Consider the following 17,033-nt stretch of genomic DNA (forward strand, 5'->3'; position numbering starts at 1 on the left):
TGTCGTACGAGGCGACTAAGGCAATATAACGGAGAGCGGGAGCATCGTCCATGTGCTACTACCATCTACTGCGATCCCCAACCCGGCTGCCCAGCGTGGTGATTATGGGCAAATCCTCCAGTTAGGGGAATCCTTTAGTCCAGCAGTAGACTGTAATAGGCTATTGATGATGGTAATCATGAATTAAACAATTGTTGACATTATAAGAAAAATATATACCTGATTGTCATTGTTACTTGAACCCTACCCCAAAAATAAACAACACACACACACACACACACTCTCTCTCTCTCACACACACACACATACACATACACATACACACACTTTACTAACTATTTTTATTATTTCCTATTTTTTTCTTATAAGTTACAATTAAAGCTACATAATAGTAATGTCTTACTTTCAATCTGTCTATGTATGTTCCGGGGGCGAGGGCTGGTTATCCTTAACACATAAAATCTAGCTAGGATAGCCAGTTCGTCAACTCATTATATGTGCAATTTTGATAAAAGAAATAAACGAAATTATTATTATTATTATTATATAGAAAATTGAGTGTACGAATAAAATTGTCGGAAGCGTGAATTTAAATAAAGTCTATCAAATCTCGTCAAAGAGTTCTTACAGTCCTATTACTATTCTCACTTGTTCGAGACAGGATTAGCACGTTGCTCATAATTCCAAAGAGCGATTACTAGTTGACCCCTCTAACCCCAGACCGTACTAACGACGAGCCTGTAACGCAATGGTTAAGACTAACAAATTATATTGCCGTGTTAAATCGTAATTCTAACTTCCTTACCAATATTATAAAGGTTTAAATGTTACTTGTTAAGTTTATTTCAATTCCGAGACTTATTGCGTTGAAAATTGGCCGTAGTAATGCAGTGAACGCGAAGAGATTAATTTCCTTAAATGTATTGTGAACCGCCTCGTTGGTCCAGTGGTTAAAATGTAGAATTACGAATCGCAAGGTTTTGTGTTCGAGTCGGGCAAAAAATTGTTAGATATTGGATTTTTTTATTAAAAATTCTCATCGTGGGCCCGGAGTTCAAATTGATTGTATGTTATGTGATAATAGTCGTTAAAGTTTGGTATTTTTTTTAGATATTTGGATTTAGTTATTCTGAATGTAAATCAAATTCATAATTATCAACATAATCATCAGCTTTCACGATCCCTTGCGCAGTGTTGAGAGCATTGGCCTTATGAGCGGAGGTCCCAGGTCCAATCCCGGCAGTCGCAAATTGGTTATTTCTGAATTTTCTCTGGTCTTGTTAGGAGGGAGGCCTTGGCAGGTGCCAGCGATTTGGCGTCCGGTACGTCCCGTTGCCGCGTAAAATCCTTTATGGTTGATTTATGGTTTTAATGAAACTACATCCCATAACCGGTTTACCTGCTATTATCTTAGACTGCGTCATCACTTACCAGCGGATGAGATTGCATTCAAAGACTTATCAATATCCCTTATAGGAGAAAGATTTTTAGAGCATAGAGCCACAACGCTGCCCAATTTTATTTTATTTATAATGAATATTTTTATGAATAATATAAATAAATAGTTATACTACACATATAAACACCCAGTAACTGAAAACATTCATTTTCATCACACAAAGATTTTCCAGTTGTGGGAATCGAACCCACGGCCTTGGACTCAGACTTCAGAGCAGGGTCGCTGCCCACTGCGCCAATCAGCCGTCTAAATATTGGAAAAACTCAGTGGAGGACTCTTTTATAGTAAAATTACTATCTAGAGAAAAGATACTACAGTAGTACTCAGGTCCTTACCTTCCCAACTTTTGACGGCTTTCCCAGAGCTTTGAAGGACTTTGTGATAATAAGTTATTTCTAAGTATTTAACATCGTTGTAAAATATTTGCATTGTTATAATAAACACAATATTCAAGTACCAAGAAAATGTAAGGAAGAGTCTTGTTTGGAGCAAATAATAAACAGTCATGCACTTGTATGGACGTAAACAACGAAAATTAAATAATAAATATAGGTTGGCCTGACATTGACCATATGTAGCGATTTGAGGACGTCAAAATGGTTGCAATTTGTAAACCATGTCAGTTTACTAGTAATTTTCTCACAGCAAGTAATTACGATGCGATACTATCAATTTATAAAACTTTCAAGTTTCCCAAAAAAAGAACCTTCTTACCAATTTATAGTTAATCTTGTGATCTTTATCGGAAATCCAATTAAAATTTGGGGGTGTTTCTTTGATAATTTTTTGTTTTCCTTTCGCAGAGCCAATGAACTTATTACATTTTAAGATTGTAATCCGTACAGTTGTCAGACTTAAAGAAGGATTACAGCTTCGCAAAAACTAAATTAACGACGTTACTGTTTTGTACCGCAAAAATAAAATATAAGAAGAATAGACTTAAGGCACTTTGATATTTTACGATTATATTAATACAAAAAATTAGAGAAGACGTCGGAAAACCGCTAAACAATTTTAGCTGTAGGTATCCTCATTCAGCCGTTATTGCATGCAGTGCATTGTGTCCAAAAAATGAGAAGACGCGCCGAGCACGTCTCCCTTCACATAAGCGGAATGGTGCTAGGTCACAAACTTTTTCCATTTTTCTCATTTTATGGTAAACGTTTAGAACATTAGAGTTAAAATAATTACCGTCAACTGCTTAATGAATGAAGTGACTAGCCGTCTGTTCGAGAAAAACTACTAAAGAGGAGAGGTTTTTTATGCTTCAGTAGTGGACACGGATTCTGTATGTGCTTAATTCTGTGATCGTTACTAGTTTGTTTATAATATTTTTTTGGTGCTATTTATAAAATATTATACTTCGTGCTTCATCCTCGAGATAAGAGAACAATTGTAGTCTCGCGTAGTGAGTCGCTAATCTTACACTATAGTTGAAAATGCATTTTATGAGCAATTAAAATTAATGTAAAAGTAATTTTTAATTTTTATGCTGGTATTACCAAGCTCCCCGCCAATGTAATGCTACCTTGCGGTCGAACCTCATTCGCTTTTTAGTGCTGCGCTAGTCTACACGTCATAATTTTATTTCGTGTTTTGTATTTATACTACCCTACATTTAACGAAAAGCTATAATGCCAAAAAGGAAGAGTGATGAGGATAGTGATGAATACATTAGACGCAAGATGAGGAAAATAGAAAAGAAATTGCGCAGGCGCAAAAAACGTTCTCGTCGTTTAAGTTCAAGTAGCAACGACTTGGAATCAATCTGTGCGTCGCCCGTGCTGTCACTACCTGAAGGTACCTACATTTCAATTTTTATATTTAAATAACTAAGGTTAATTTTTAATAGTCTATTTTAACAATGAGTAATGATGTTAAAAATTTTAGACAATTTCAAGATATAATGTACAAATACTAGCATAATATATTCCCTCAGTGTGAGCAATAACGTTATGCTTGGTGAATAATTTTGTACAAATGTGTCATTCATATTTTCACCATAATATTAAATTTTTGAAAAGACTATTTATAATTGGAATTTTATTTTTTATCTACCTCAATTACGATATAAACGAATACTTAGCGTTTATCGCTTTGTAAATAATTTTGTTTTTCGTAATCAGACATATATATTAGAATGTCATAAGTAAGTGCACAGTAATAAAATAAGAATTTATTTTATGCACTTCTTTCCAGATGGCCTACCTTTGATCATTAATGATGAACAACATGGCCTACCCACACAAAATGTGGATCTGGAAAATCTGGAGCCTCTTCCAGGACCATCCTCACCAGTTCTAACTGTTTCGGAGGAATATCCTTTAGACGACGATATCCTCGAGATGCTAGGCGCATCCCCGAATAAAGCCAAAAAAACGGGGGACAACATTCAAAAGGATATCGCAATCAGATGGCAGCATATTGCTACCTCAGGGCTTACAAAGGAAACTCGCAAAGAACTACTAGATAAACATCTTATTCCTAGTAATTGCACTAAGTTAGCTGCCCCGCTTTTAAATTTAGAAATAAAAGCGGCATTGTCAGACACTTTGATAGGCAAAGATAAGAGCACTGAGTACAGGCAAAATCAAATTGCATCAGCAATTTCGTGCATTGGAGTGGCTCTGACAAAGATATTTAAATCGGACTCAAAAGACTCCACGATAATAAAACCTTTACTTGAGGGTGCTCAATTACTGTGCGACTTTCAATTCTGCGAGTCAATGAAAAGAAGAAGCCTTATTTGCGCCTCTATCAAGAAAGAAATTAAGAGCCAATTGTATGAAACCGAAATTGATACCTACCTATTTGGCGAGAAACTGGCTGATACTCTTAAAGCTGCTAAAGCTATCAGCAGGTCGGCCTCTGAGATTAAAGCATCTAAGCCCAAGACCACAATAGGACGTCCTCAGTCTCGTGCTTTAAACTCCAAGCCTCAGCCGGTGACCAGCAGGCAGCCAGGCAAGAGGAGGCAAGTGCCTGCTGCGAATACGCAGATTCAAGCCGTGTATCCACCTCCTATCCCACAGCAACGGCGACAGTATATGGCACCACTGCCACCACCACCGCCGCCACCCCCTCCACCACTACTGCTGCCGCCGCCGCCATTGCAGTCACAACAGCGATCCAGGCAGCAGCGCCCCTATCAACGACGCTAGACTCGGTACGTTGCTCTGGTCGTCTTTCTATGTTTTATAAACAATGGTGTCAAATAACCAACGACGAAAAAATTTTGTCGTGGGTACAGGGCTACAGCATACCTTTCGATAGACCTGTGGTACAAAAATATATTCCCCAACCGCCGAAATTATCTACAACTGAAAGAGCACAATATGAGGAAGCCATAAATGAATTGCAAAAATCTGGTGCTATTTCAAAATGTGAAGACCGTGCAGACCAGTTTCTTTCAAGCTATTTTCTTATTAAAAAGAAAAATGGTAAAAACCGTTTTATTTTGAATTTAAAAGCTTTAAATAAATTTATAAAGACCGAGCATTTTAAATTGGAGGATCTAAGAACAACCCTGAAATTAGTATCCAAAAATTACTTTATGGCTTCCTTAGATCTACTCAATGCATACTTTCTAATTTCAATAAATCAATATTATAGAAAGTACCTGAGATTCAAATTTAAAGGAAATACTTTTGAATTTAATGTCCTACTATTTGGGTTGAGCACAGCTCCCTTCGTATTTACTAAATTATTAAAACCTGTCATGTCACTATTAAGGACAATGGGCTATTTGTCAACCATTTATTTGGATGACGTTTGTTGTATAGCCCCTACTTATGAGGAATGTATTAATAATATTACTCAAACCAGAATACTTTTCGAATCGCTAGGCTTTATTATTAATGAAGAGAAAAGTTGCCTTATACCGTCTAATAAATGCACTTACCTGGGTTTTATCATAGACACAAAAAAAAATCCACATTAGTGTAACTGACTCTAAGAAAGATTGCATTTTTGAAGAAGTAGTCAGATTGAGTCGTCTTAAGCGCTGTTCGATACGACAATTTGCTCGTGTGATCGGTTTGCTTACCTCAGCTTGCCCAGGAGTAAAGTACGGATGGCTCTATACAAAACAGCTAGAAAGATGTAAATATCTTGCCCTTTTGCAGTCAGGTAGCTATGATAATTATATGAATATCCCGACGTACTTGCAAGAGGACTTTAGTTGGTGGATGAATAGCATAAAGTGTGCAATAAATCCAATAAGAGTAGACAATTATACTCTAGAAATTTTCTCCGATGCTAGTAAAACTGGTTGGGGTATAGCATGTGGGGAAAGAACCGCAAGTGGTCAGTGGAGTGCTGAAGAATCTTCTAAGCACATTAATTTTCTAGAGTTACTAGCCGCATTCTTTGGTTTAAAAATATTTGTTTTTAAAATGAATAATTGTCAAATTTTACTAAGAATTGATAACACCACTGCTATTTCGTATATCAATCGTATGGGGGGAATCAGATTTCCACATCTTAATATATTGACTAAAGACATTTGGAGATTTTGTGAAAAAAGAAACATATATATTTATGCCTCATATATAAGGTCTCAGGATAACCAAATAGCAGACGCAGAATCCAGGCGGCTTCATCCCGATACAGAATGGGAACTTAGCGACAGTGCCTTTAAGCGCATAGTTAGCACGTTCGGTAACCCTGAAATAGATCTTTTTGCTACAAGATTAAACTCAAAGTGTCACAACTATATATCTTGGCACAGAGACCCAGGAGCATGTGCCGTCAATGCTTTTACCTTAAATTGGAACAATTTAAAATTTTATGCCTTTCCCCCTTTTTCCGTCATTGCAAAAACTTTACGAAAAGTTATCACTGACCAGGCACAGGGAATAATTGTAGCACCCTATTGGTGCACCCAAGCCTGGTTCCCTTTGTTCAATAAATTACTGATATCTGATCCAATCATCTTTGAACCAACTGAAACCCCTTTAATTTCTGTCTCCAACAGCACGGCAACGTTACCGCAGTTCAAACTTATGGCCGGAAAATTATCAGGGAAGCTTATGCCAGAAGAGGTGTACCATCAAATTCATTAGACGTAATCTGTGCTTCTTTATCAAACAATTCAGAAAAACAATACACTGTGGCATTTAAACAATGGTTCAGTTTTTGTGATGGAAATAATGTAGATTATTATGAGGCGTCAATTCCCAAAATTATTTATTTTCTGACAGATGAATTTAATAAAGGGTCTCAATATGGGACACTTAATAGTTACCGTTCCGCCTTGTCATTAATTATAGGAACACGGGTGTCCTCCGATGATAGAATTCGAAGACTTTTTAAGGGCTTTTACAGACTCCGTCCGCCTTTACCAAAATACAATATCACTTGGGATACATCTATCGCATTAGATTTTTTGGCAAATTTATATCCTCATAACGAAATTTCTTTAGAACAATTAACAAAGAAAACAGTGACTTTAATAGCACTCATCACTGCCCATAGAGTGCAGACCTTATCGCTAATAAGGATCGCACAGATTACACGATTGCTCTAATATGATTTATATAAAAATACCGGATATAATAAAAACCTCAAGATTAGGCGCCCACCAACCGTGCCTTAATATACCGTTTTATCAGATAAAGCCTGAAATCTGTCCTGCACTTACCTTGTTAAATTATTTAGATATTACTCGTTCATTAAGAAGTGATAACGATGATTTCTTATTCATAAGTCATAAGAAACCCAATAAGTCTGTTACCAGTCAAACTTTAAGCAAATGGATAAAGAATACACTCTATGAGAGTGGAATTGACACCTCAATATTCTCTGCCCATTCCACCCGACATGCTAGTACCTCCGCTGCTAGCAGACTCGGTGTGAATATCGATGTAATTAGAAGTACTGCCGGGTGGAGTGGAAGTTCCCATGTGTTTGGAAAGTTCTATCACAGAGGCATTGATAATCATAATACAGATGACTTTGCTTTATCAATCTTAAGAAACTAATTATTATCATTTATATTTTTTTATATTGATATCAATAATTAAAACGAAAATAATATAATAATTTAGATGTTGATATTAGAAAGTACTACTAATAAATAAGTACTCTTTGTAGAAGTAATCATAAATAATTATGTACTATTATAATCCTCCTGATTATTATAAGTTATAATATGATGGTCATCAAAAACTGTCAATATTCGTATAAACATAAAAATTAAACATTTACTTTATAACAAATCAGCCATTGATATTTTATTCAAATAACATTTCGGCACCTCTCAAGGTCTACAATTGTTCTCTTATCTCGAGGATGAAGCACGAAGTATAATTGATGATTAAACGAACTTACCTTAAGTGATGTTCTATCATAATTATACGAGGGCTTCATCCTAAGAGATAAGAACCCACCCTCCCAATGTGACCCGTTACTACGAAATGAATATTATTTGAATTGATTGTTAACTACTAAACTCATCTACGATGAATGTTATGGTTCTTTCAACTAAATGAGGTTCGACCGCAAGGTAGCATTACATTGGCGGGGAGCTTGGTAATACCAGCATAAAAATTAAAAATTACTTTTACATTAATTTTAATTGCTCATAAAATGCATTTTCAACTATAGTGTAAGATTAGCGACTCACTACGCGAGACTACAATTGTTCTCTTATCTCTTCGGATGAAGCCCTCGTATAATTATGATAGAACATCACTTAAGGTAAGTTCGTTTAATCATCAATTATTCTTTCTTGTAAGCCGTTATAATAAAAGCATACCTCAATCACATTTTTTTTCAGTTTCTAGTCGGTATATCTGACTTAAATAATATAATATATTTTTTTCATTATTTCATGTATACGAGTTCATTATGAGTGAGAAATACTTACCATGATTATTGAGAGATAAGCTAACCGTACCCTCATACAATATATATCGGTGTTTAACTTTTACTTCGCTTTTGAATTGATCTAAAGAACAAAACAAGAAATTAACCGTTCGAACTACTTAAACGACACAGCAACAACGGCATAATTATATGTAGAGACACATGAATAAAAGTAAAGTCACTTTGAAACTATGTCATCTGGAAACATGAAATGAAAAAAAAATCCGTTTTTAATTATCTACAATACGATTTCTCCACCGCTCATCAGAAGATTTCACATTTTACAAATAAAGCGTGCAAAGTATTATACTCCAAAATTTGTAGCACTCATTTAATTTCGAGCATACGAGTGCAAAGAGGCCAGCGCGGTGGACAAGTGCCAAAACTAGCACCAAAAACATATTATAAACAAACTAGTAACGATCACAGAATTAAGAACATACAGAATCCGTGTACACAACTAAAGCATGAAAAACCTTAGGCTTTAGTAGTGTTTCTCGAACAGACGGCTAGTCACTTCATTCATTTAGCAGGTGACGGTAATTATTTTAACTCTAATGTTCTAAACGTTTACCATAAAATGAGAAAAATGGAAAAAGTTTATGACCGAGCACCATTCCGCGTATGTGAAGTGATGACACAATGCAATGCATGCAATAACGGCTGAATGAGGATTCCGTGTGTTATTAATTCTGTGGTAAGGATAGTAGGTAGGTAATGGGTTGATAATGATGATGATGAGTGCAAAGTGTCACGTTAATTATAACCATTATAATAATTATCATATCAAAATATGACCTATAGAGGCTATAGAATGTATTCGTCGTTTCTTGAAATATTATATGGGTTCTAGAGGGAGGCTTCGGATGCTACCTGCTAACACAAAAACACCGACATGGACGTGCCACCAAGTGTTTTAACGTTCCGGTTCGATGACGCGTAAAGGCGGATTATAGGTCATATACAATATAACCACTATGCCATCGGATGACTGGCGGTGCGGCGTATTCGTCGGTACCCAGACATTTATACACAGGAATTCGCACGACGCGATTTATCCCCAGATTAGCCTGCTACCATCTTAGCCTGCATCATCAATTACCACCAGGGACATTGCAGTCAAGTCAACTCAAAGAGGAATAAAAAAAGACAACTCCAATCGTAATTTAAGTATATCCCATTAGTCTCACAAGCCTCTGCGCACTCAATTATTAATATTTTTTTAAATAATTAATTATTGATGAACCAAGGAGACGGCTGACAAGTTTAAAACCATCGCCTATAAAGAGTGCAATACCTCAAAGGGCATGCAAGCAACACAACACGTCCTGCCAAGTGCTGCCCTGTATCCATTAACCTGAGGCGAACTTAGGCGTTAACCCGCATGTGCCTATAAACACACCGGCAACCACGTCCAGTAGACCAGAGCATAGCATTGCAACAATACGGAATATCATGTTCGGATTTACACCTTGTACCCCTTCATATACGTAGAAACATTGCCGATGTTTGTCTCTTACTTAACATTGTTAGAAGGTCAATAGATAGTCCGGAATTACTTACTAAGTTAGATTTTATTGTACCCTCACGATTACCTAGGCATAAAAAGATTCTGCAAGTACCCGTAACTAAAAGTAAGAATAGATTTAATTTTTTTGTAATCCGTGTGTCTCACCTTCTTAATTCTGTTTACAATGACCCCCAAATTGACTTATTTTATAGTAATATGAACAATGTACGTCGCAACTTAGTAGATAAACTGTTGCATGGTAGGTAAACTTAACATGCAGCAAACTATAACATTTAGTTATAGTTTGCTGCATTTTTGCTGGGTTCTATCAGGTACCCTTGTTTATATAAAACTTATCTGTGGAAACCTGTTATGAGTTTTAAGTCAACCAATTTGTTAAGTATTTAGTATATACAACTGTTGGTTTTCCAATTAAAGAAAAATAAATAAATAATGCTTGGCGACAGAAATAAGCATTTCGGTAGGTGTTCCCCGGACGAGCTCCGTCATGAAAAGCTCTTCTAGGTACTCTTGAAAATTATAAATTCAATGTAACTTTTTTACTATAAATCTTATTTTATTAGACGAAATTAAATGTCCAAAATCATAAGAGGTAACGCAACTCAAGCCAGGTATATAGAAAAAAACATTGCAATAATATTCACATCCCTAAAAGCTGCCCACAATAATTACTACATCATATATCACGAAGACTACAAGGTAAACATAATCGCGTATGATTAATGGTGATGGAAAACCAACAGCTCACATACGGTTAATTATAACTCAAAATTTAAAAGTGCAAGCGCAAATTAGTCAGAAGAGTAATGTAGTGGAACGACCCGTGGCTTCATTACGCCGGCTACTGTGGACTTTCACCGTCGGAATCATGTTCGGGGGTCAAGTTTATGGACTTCCGATCACCTTCTCAACGGTCGATAAGTAGGTCGCATCTTTCCTCACAAACTTTGTTATATATATGAGTGTCACCCAGGCGTAGTGCTACACGCTGTGGTCTCATAAGAGGGAGTTTCTATTCCCAACCTGGGCAATTTCAAAAACTAAACTTCTATGACCACTCCTTACGCTAAGATCTACAGAGTGTCCTTTGACTTCAAATTGAGTTGTGTGTTAAAATGACACAAAGTTTTATTTCTCGTTTTCACTGCCCTACCTACATTCCATAGACTAAAAGTAACTAGGTCTTTGACTTCCTGAGATGAAGGTGGCTTGTACTTTATTGCAAGCATACCATCTGTTATCACAGACGTATTATTACTGCGTATGGGCTGGGTCATTAAACAATCAAAATCGCACCGAGTCATTTGGTGCCAATCTTTAACAATTAGCACCAATGAGTCGGTTGATAGCACCGGAGCGGCGGGCACACGAGATAACCTTTGATTTTCTGACTTGACCTTAGAATTTAACTGAATTAAACAAGCGATCTTTTCTTTAGGAAGGTAATTAAAAGTATAGCCGTTCTAAACAAAGCTATGCCGTATTTACTTATTGACAAAATACGACAAAGCTTTTCCGTGATCCATAATAGTTCATGTGTTTTATAGTTAGATGGCGTTGACTTATTTTTGGGTAGAAGTAGTGTTGAATATTTGTTTGCAGGACCACGTCTAATCATTTTTATTGATGTATTTTGCTAGAAGTAAGGATTCTTAGACACTCGTTTGATTCTAAATCTCACTATAGTATAAAGAATATCACCATATCCCATTACCATAAGAGTATGTACTAAGCCGTAGTCCACCATGCTGGCCCAGTGTGGATTGGCCCACACGCATTTTGAGAACGTTATGGAGAACTCTCAGGAATGCAGATTTCCTCACGATGTTTTCCTTTACCGTTGAAGCAAGTGATTGATCACCAATCCGCACTGGGCTAGCGTGGTGGACTCCGTCTTTAACCCCTTCTTATTGTGGGAGTAGACCCGTGCTCCGTAGTTGGTCTTTAATGGTTTGATATGGTGATGATGAAGCATATACTGGTATGCTCGCCTTAAATATTGTAAATCATTCCGTGACATTTGAAAATCTCGAACGTGAACTTAAAATCAATGTGGCTAATAAATATGTATGGTTACCGAACGCGGGTGAGTTTTTGTATGTGTTACGTGCAATTGCCGTAGGTAGGTTGTGTTACGGCGAAGCATTCTACAGCATGCCGTTTAAGGCTTGTCTGCGAACGTCCCGCACTTGTCGTGAACCAGTGCACCGTACACTTATCCATCTACTTACTGCTTAGCCTATTAAAATGTAATTTTCTATGTATATAAGCTTGACAAGTCGATATGTTAGTCGGCCTTATCTAATACGTAAATTACGCGCATAGAGTAAGGAGTGACATAACCGTAATGTCAATGAACCTCGAGGCGCCGGTGATCATTACAAGTAGCTAAATAAGGTTTCACATACACGCTGAATGTTTTATCGGATTTATTCTTTCCGCTCAATTGCAAACATTGGCAAACAAAGCTTGTTTACCCATGTCTAAATGGTGAGAGAGTGTTTTTAAAATTAATTTACCACGGCTACGTGCAAATAAATAAAACACTATATATAAACTCTGTATTGAGGGTTTATAAGTATAAATAAAATTCTGTTTAAACTGATCAAAATTTACAAATACATAGATGTTTCAAAACTGTACAAAGGTGTATTCTTACATCACTAATACTCGGTTTAGATAAATAATTATAATTTCAAATCTATACTATACTAATAACGTGTTTGTATTTGTGATTGTTGATCTGTTTACTGTAGTTTTTGTTGTATACAATAAAAGTGTATTAGTTCATTCATTCTTTCATAATATTTGTTTTTTATTTACCTAATGGTAACCTAAAAAAACATCTTTAACCATTACTTACAAACTAAAGATTGATTTTTATTATACTTCTGTAGTACCTCACCCAACCAGTTTCTTAGTTTTGGCGACCACCCTGGCGTAGTGGTCTCATAAAGTGGAAGTCCAGGGTTTGATCCCGGACAGGTGCAATTCAAAATTTTGTTAGGAATAAGGGTTTAATACAGCAGTGCATAGAGTTTTTGACCAGGGTATGCATAAAGCAGGTACATGGCATAGAATGGAAAAAATCTCCTGCAATACTACTTATATCAAATAATTTGGGTATGCAGTGCTTTTGTGCATGTATGAAGTGCACGTTTAATATAACTGCCATGCCATCATGGGTTAGCCCGTTACCATCTTAGACTGCATTATCACTTACCAGCAGGGGAGATTTCAGTCAAGGGCTAACTTGTGGTGAAATAAAAAAAAAAGGAAACCTCATTGAAATCTTTTCAGTTCTTTTCAAGATTTCAGTAGTGACAGAGCTTGTGACACAGCTCGTCAGGGGAAGTTCCACCGCCATGATTATATCTGCCGCCAAGCAGCATTGCAGTGTTCTGGTCTGAATAGGGTGATTTCTGGTGTAGCTAATTATAGGCACATGCGACTTAACACCCACGCCTCAGGCGCCATGCATAGTGTGCTAAGTTTTATACTGTTTATATGCGATAGTTTTCAATTGAAGAAAACTATTTCTGAGCCTTTGAAAAAAAAACTCAAATCTATTCAAAGAGACAAAGACTAAGGACTTACTTTATAAAATGTACTAGCTGTTGCCCGCGACTTCGTCTGCGTTTGATTTTGTTTTTAAAGTATTCAGTATAGCTAAGCCTTAAATGAGGGGGTTGCTGCTGTCCGCTGATGAGTTCTGTCCTCTATCTCCAACCACATTCATCAGATCTACACAAAGTTTGGGCAAAATTAAACACATTATTATAACCTCTATAGTACAAAAATAATTATTCAAATCAATTATAATTTGTCGGAGTTATGGTGTAAAATCGTCAAACGCTTTTATCTCCTCTCCCAAAGGAACCAAACTTAATGTTGGGATAAAAAGTATCCTATATTACTTCTAACACTTCCAAGAATATATGTACAAAGTTTCATGAGGATCGGTTCAGTAGTTTTTGCGTGAAAGCGTAACAAACAAACTTACATTGACATTTATAATATTAGTAGAGATCTTCCAAAGGAACCAAACTTAATGTCGGGATAAAAAGAATCCTTTATTTCTTCTAACACTTCCAAGAATACGTGTACAAAGTTTCATGAGGATCGGTTAAGTAGTTTTTGCGTGAAAGCGTAACAAACAAACTTGCATTGACATTCATAATATTAGTAGGGACAGGGATAGGGATTATAGTCATAGTCAAGTAAGCGGTTAGTGAATATATTCTGCGTGGTTTTGAATACAGTATTGGAATAGTAACCGCGATGGTATGCGATATAATCCGATAGGCGTACGAGTTTAACATGGGTCCTATTAAACCTTACCGTCTTTGATCAAACAGGCTCTAGATGTCGATCTAAGAGCCACTAGTTATAGGCTGAGTACTGGATTAAGGCCTTACCACAATGCAACGCAAGATAACTCGACATAACGAGTTTTAATACGGTAATATGACCAGAGTTAAACACGCAATTAATTTATCTTAGTTACCTTATATTTAAAACTGCCTCTTTGGTCTAGTGGTTCGTTAGTTCTACTTAGGATTATGATTTTTCAGTTCGATTTTCGGGTTGGCACGTTTAAAGTCTATATCTCGTGATCATCATTATCATCATCATCACTTCAACCGATTAAAGTCCACTGCTGGACATACGTCTTTTATAGGCAGTTCTAAAATCCACGGCCGCTTGTTTTGTTGGGGTGTAAGGGAGAGAATAGTACCTGTCAGCATCCCCGACCGTCATCCTCACCTGCCCGTGGTGCACCCTGGCTTACCAACCAGGCTCTGACGACTGACCAATGGCGGTTTAACAAATATTTGTCCAGCTTGTCCAAAATCATCTGAATGGTAACGGGCAGCAGCGTTACTTAGCTTAGTATATCGTAATAGTGGTGTTATAATTCATAATCACCAAATCCCGAAATTTATACTCTTAGCCCTCTCTCATAGGAGATAGGGGCCTCCCATGACTAGCGGAGAGTAGGCCATCTATAGGCTTAGATCATATATTCCTTAGTTACCGTTGATGGCCTTTGCCCAGCAATGGGAGTGGCCTACTATGTCGAGAGTTCTCAGAACAGTATGAAAGATATTTTTAATTGAATCGCAAGGTACGGTAGCGTGTACAAAATTATAATAACGGTATGCAAGGAGTCTAACATTTTGTTTATATTTCGTGGACTACTGTTATTTTTAGGCCGTGATCTGAATAGCAGCGTAAGCGGGTAGCGGGCATTTGTCACTGCAATTGTCGCGTCTCATCTTTGTTCGCTGTCTCGATATAGTGCACGATTCTTAGTATTTTCCATGTATCATTTTACAAATTAGGTACATACTAACCAAGACTAATAGGAACGAGGTGGTCTGGTGTCGGATTTTATTGATACGATACATTCCGGTGCTTTTGCAGACATCGGCATAATTATAAATACGTAGTTAAACGTAGTTTGTTCCGTGCGCGCATTTGATCTGTTTGATTTTTACTGTATTTTTTTTATAACACAATTTTATGTCAGAAATGACGCAGTCTAATTTTAAAATAAATTATCGTTCATTTCAAACTGGTTTGCTGAAGCTGCGACTACTTCAAAATTGAATTATATTTTATAAGTAATCAAAGTTTATTTTCCTATAAAATAGAATGACTAGAGACAGAATAACATGAACACCCTGTTTTTCTAACTGGTCTTATTATGTAAACAAGCTCATAACTTTTCACTGTAAAGAATGTTTAAAAAAATAAACTTTACACAAAAAAAATACGAAAATATTGTTTACATTAGGAGACAGGTAAGACAAAATACACTATTCATAACCCAAATAAAGCAGGAATAGTAGTAAAAAACTATCCCAATATTTTTTTGGAATTATATATTACTAATTCTAGTCCAATACAATAAAAACTATATGGTAAACTTTATTAATAATGGGCCTGTACAACAGCTACGACGGCATATTCGTCAGGTAAGGATAGCAAACTAGGTCATCAAAATATTATCTCTTCATTTAATTGCTCGCTTCTCCTGTGCAATGAAGACCCTGTGTTCTCATTTATACGAGTATACGTTCCGGGAAGCCGCCCGTACGGTCACCTGCTGTGGCAGAAACATGATAAATAAGACATAGGATTAATTACTTCCTACTACACAACCCTACGAATAACACTTCATATTAAACTGTATTCATTTTATCACAATAGTCATGCCCAACTGAATTTTTATCCATAATAACATAACTTATTATAAAACTGTCGGTTTGTATTGCAATCGCCGGCATTGGGTTATTTATTGTACACTGGCCTAGTCTAGAAATAAATGTCTCGATTTCGCCACAGGCACTACCGACCGTGAGTCATACCGGCGTTTATTATAATGAAGTTTCGCGCCTTCCATACAAATTGATGTTTAACTTAACGACAGATACTGACAATGATTGTCGAGATTTTATCGATATATTTCAGAACATAAGCCTTCATTGAGATTTTCTTAATAAGGATTTAAGGAGTGTGAATAAATAATTGACTGCAATTTAAATCTAAACCGCCCTTTGTCTGAAATTCGTCTTGCTTATTATGAGAACGGTTATTTATTTCAATCGTTAGATGCCCAAGTAATCATTTGAGTCACTTTTTACTTTTACTAAAACAAATTTGCTTTAAAATTACTCGACATTAATTTATCTAAGCAGTTGGTGAAAATTCCAGTGCAAAGTATTTATACTTGATGGCTTTGGCTTATTTAGAAGAGAGATTGGCTTCTTTATTTTATATGTTCATAGGTTACATACTAGGATAAAGTTAGATGAGTAGGTACTAAGCTTATGGGGTATTACAGAATTCATATTAGATTGTAATCATATAACCAAAGATTTTTTTTACATTAAGTTTACATTACGCTTCGTGAATAGCATTTACGAAGCGTAATATAAACTTACATACATACATACGTGTTATTGACATGCATTACGATATAATATATTGTTAGTGGTCTAAATAAATAAATAAATTAAATACTTTAGAAAAATAACTGCACGAAGTTGTCTTAAAAAGATATCAGCTGTGTTTAAATTGAAGGTGAAATGGGTTCACAGATAACTATTGCAACAGAAAAGAGGTTGTGGTACTAATTAATATGGAACCATTAATTATTTAATATGAAAA

The 17,033-nt window shown here is 36.2% G+C and overlaps 1 protein-coding gene across 1 annotated transcript; it reads left to right on the forward strand.

The window, feature by feature from the left end:
• The first annotated feature begins 3,027 nt into the window (after positions 1 to 3,027).
• On the forward strand, positions 3,028 to 6,945 carry LOC120626132. Its single transcript, XM_039893417.1, has 3 exons — positions 3,028 to 3,259; positions 3,659 to 4,625; positions 6,435 to 6,945. The coding sequence occupies exons 1-2, from the start codon at positions 3,094 to 3,096 to the stop codon at positions 4,618 to 4,620; spliced, it is 1,128 nt and encodes a 375-aa protein (XP_039749351.1). The 5' UTR covers positions 3,028 to 3,093; the 3' UTR covers positions 4,621 to 4,625; positions 6,435 to 6,945.
• Positions 6,946 to 17,033: the final 10,088 nt, after the last annotated feature.

The sequence above is a fragment of the Pararge aegeria genome, chromosome 9, assembly GCF_905163445.1.
Source record: "Pararge aegeria chromosome 9, ilParAegt1.1, whole genome shotgun sequence".
NCBI classification, from domain to species: domain Eukaryota; kingdom Metazoa; phylum Arthropoda; class Insecta; order Lepidoptera; family Nymphalidae; genus Pararge; species Pararge aegeria.

Excerpts from the sequence above, each read along its gene's own strand:
- LOC120626132 (XM_039893417.1), top strand. The coding sequence starts at position 3,094 with ATGCCAAAAAGGAAGAGTGATGAGGATAGTGATGAATACATTAGACGC. Across the intron at positions 3,260-3,658 it reads CGTGCTGTCACTACCTGAAG|ATGGCCTACCTTTGATCATT; the intron begins GTACCTACATTT and ends ACTTCTTTCCAG.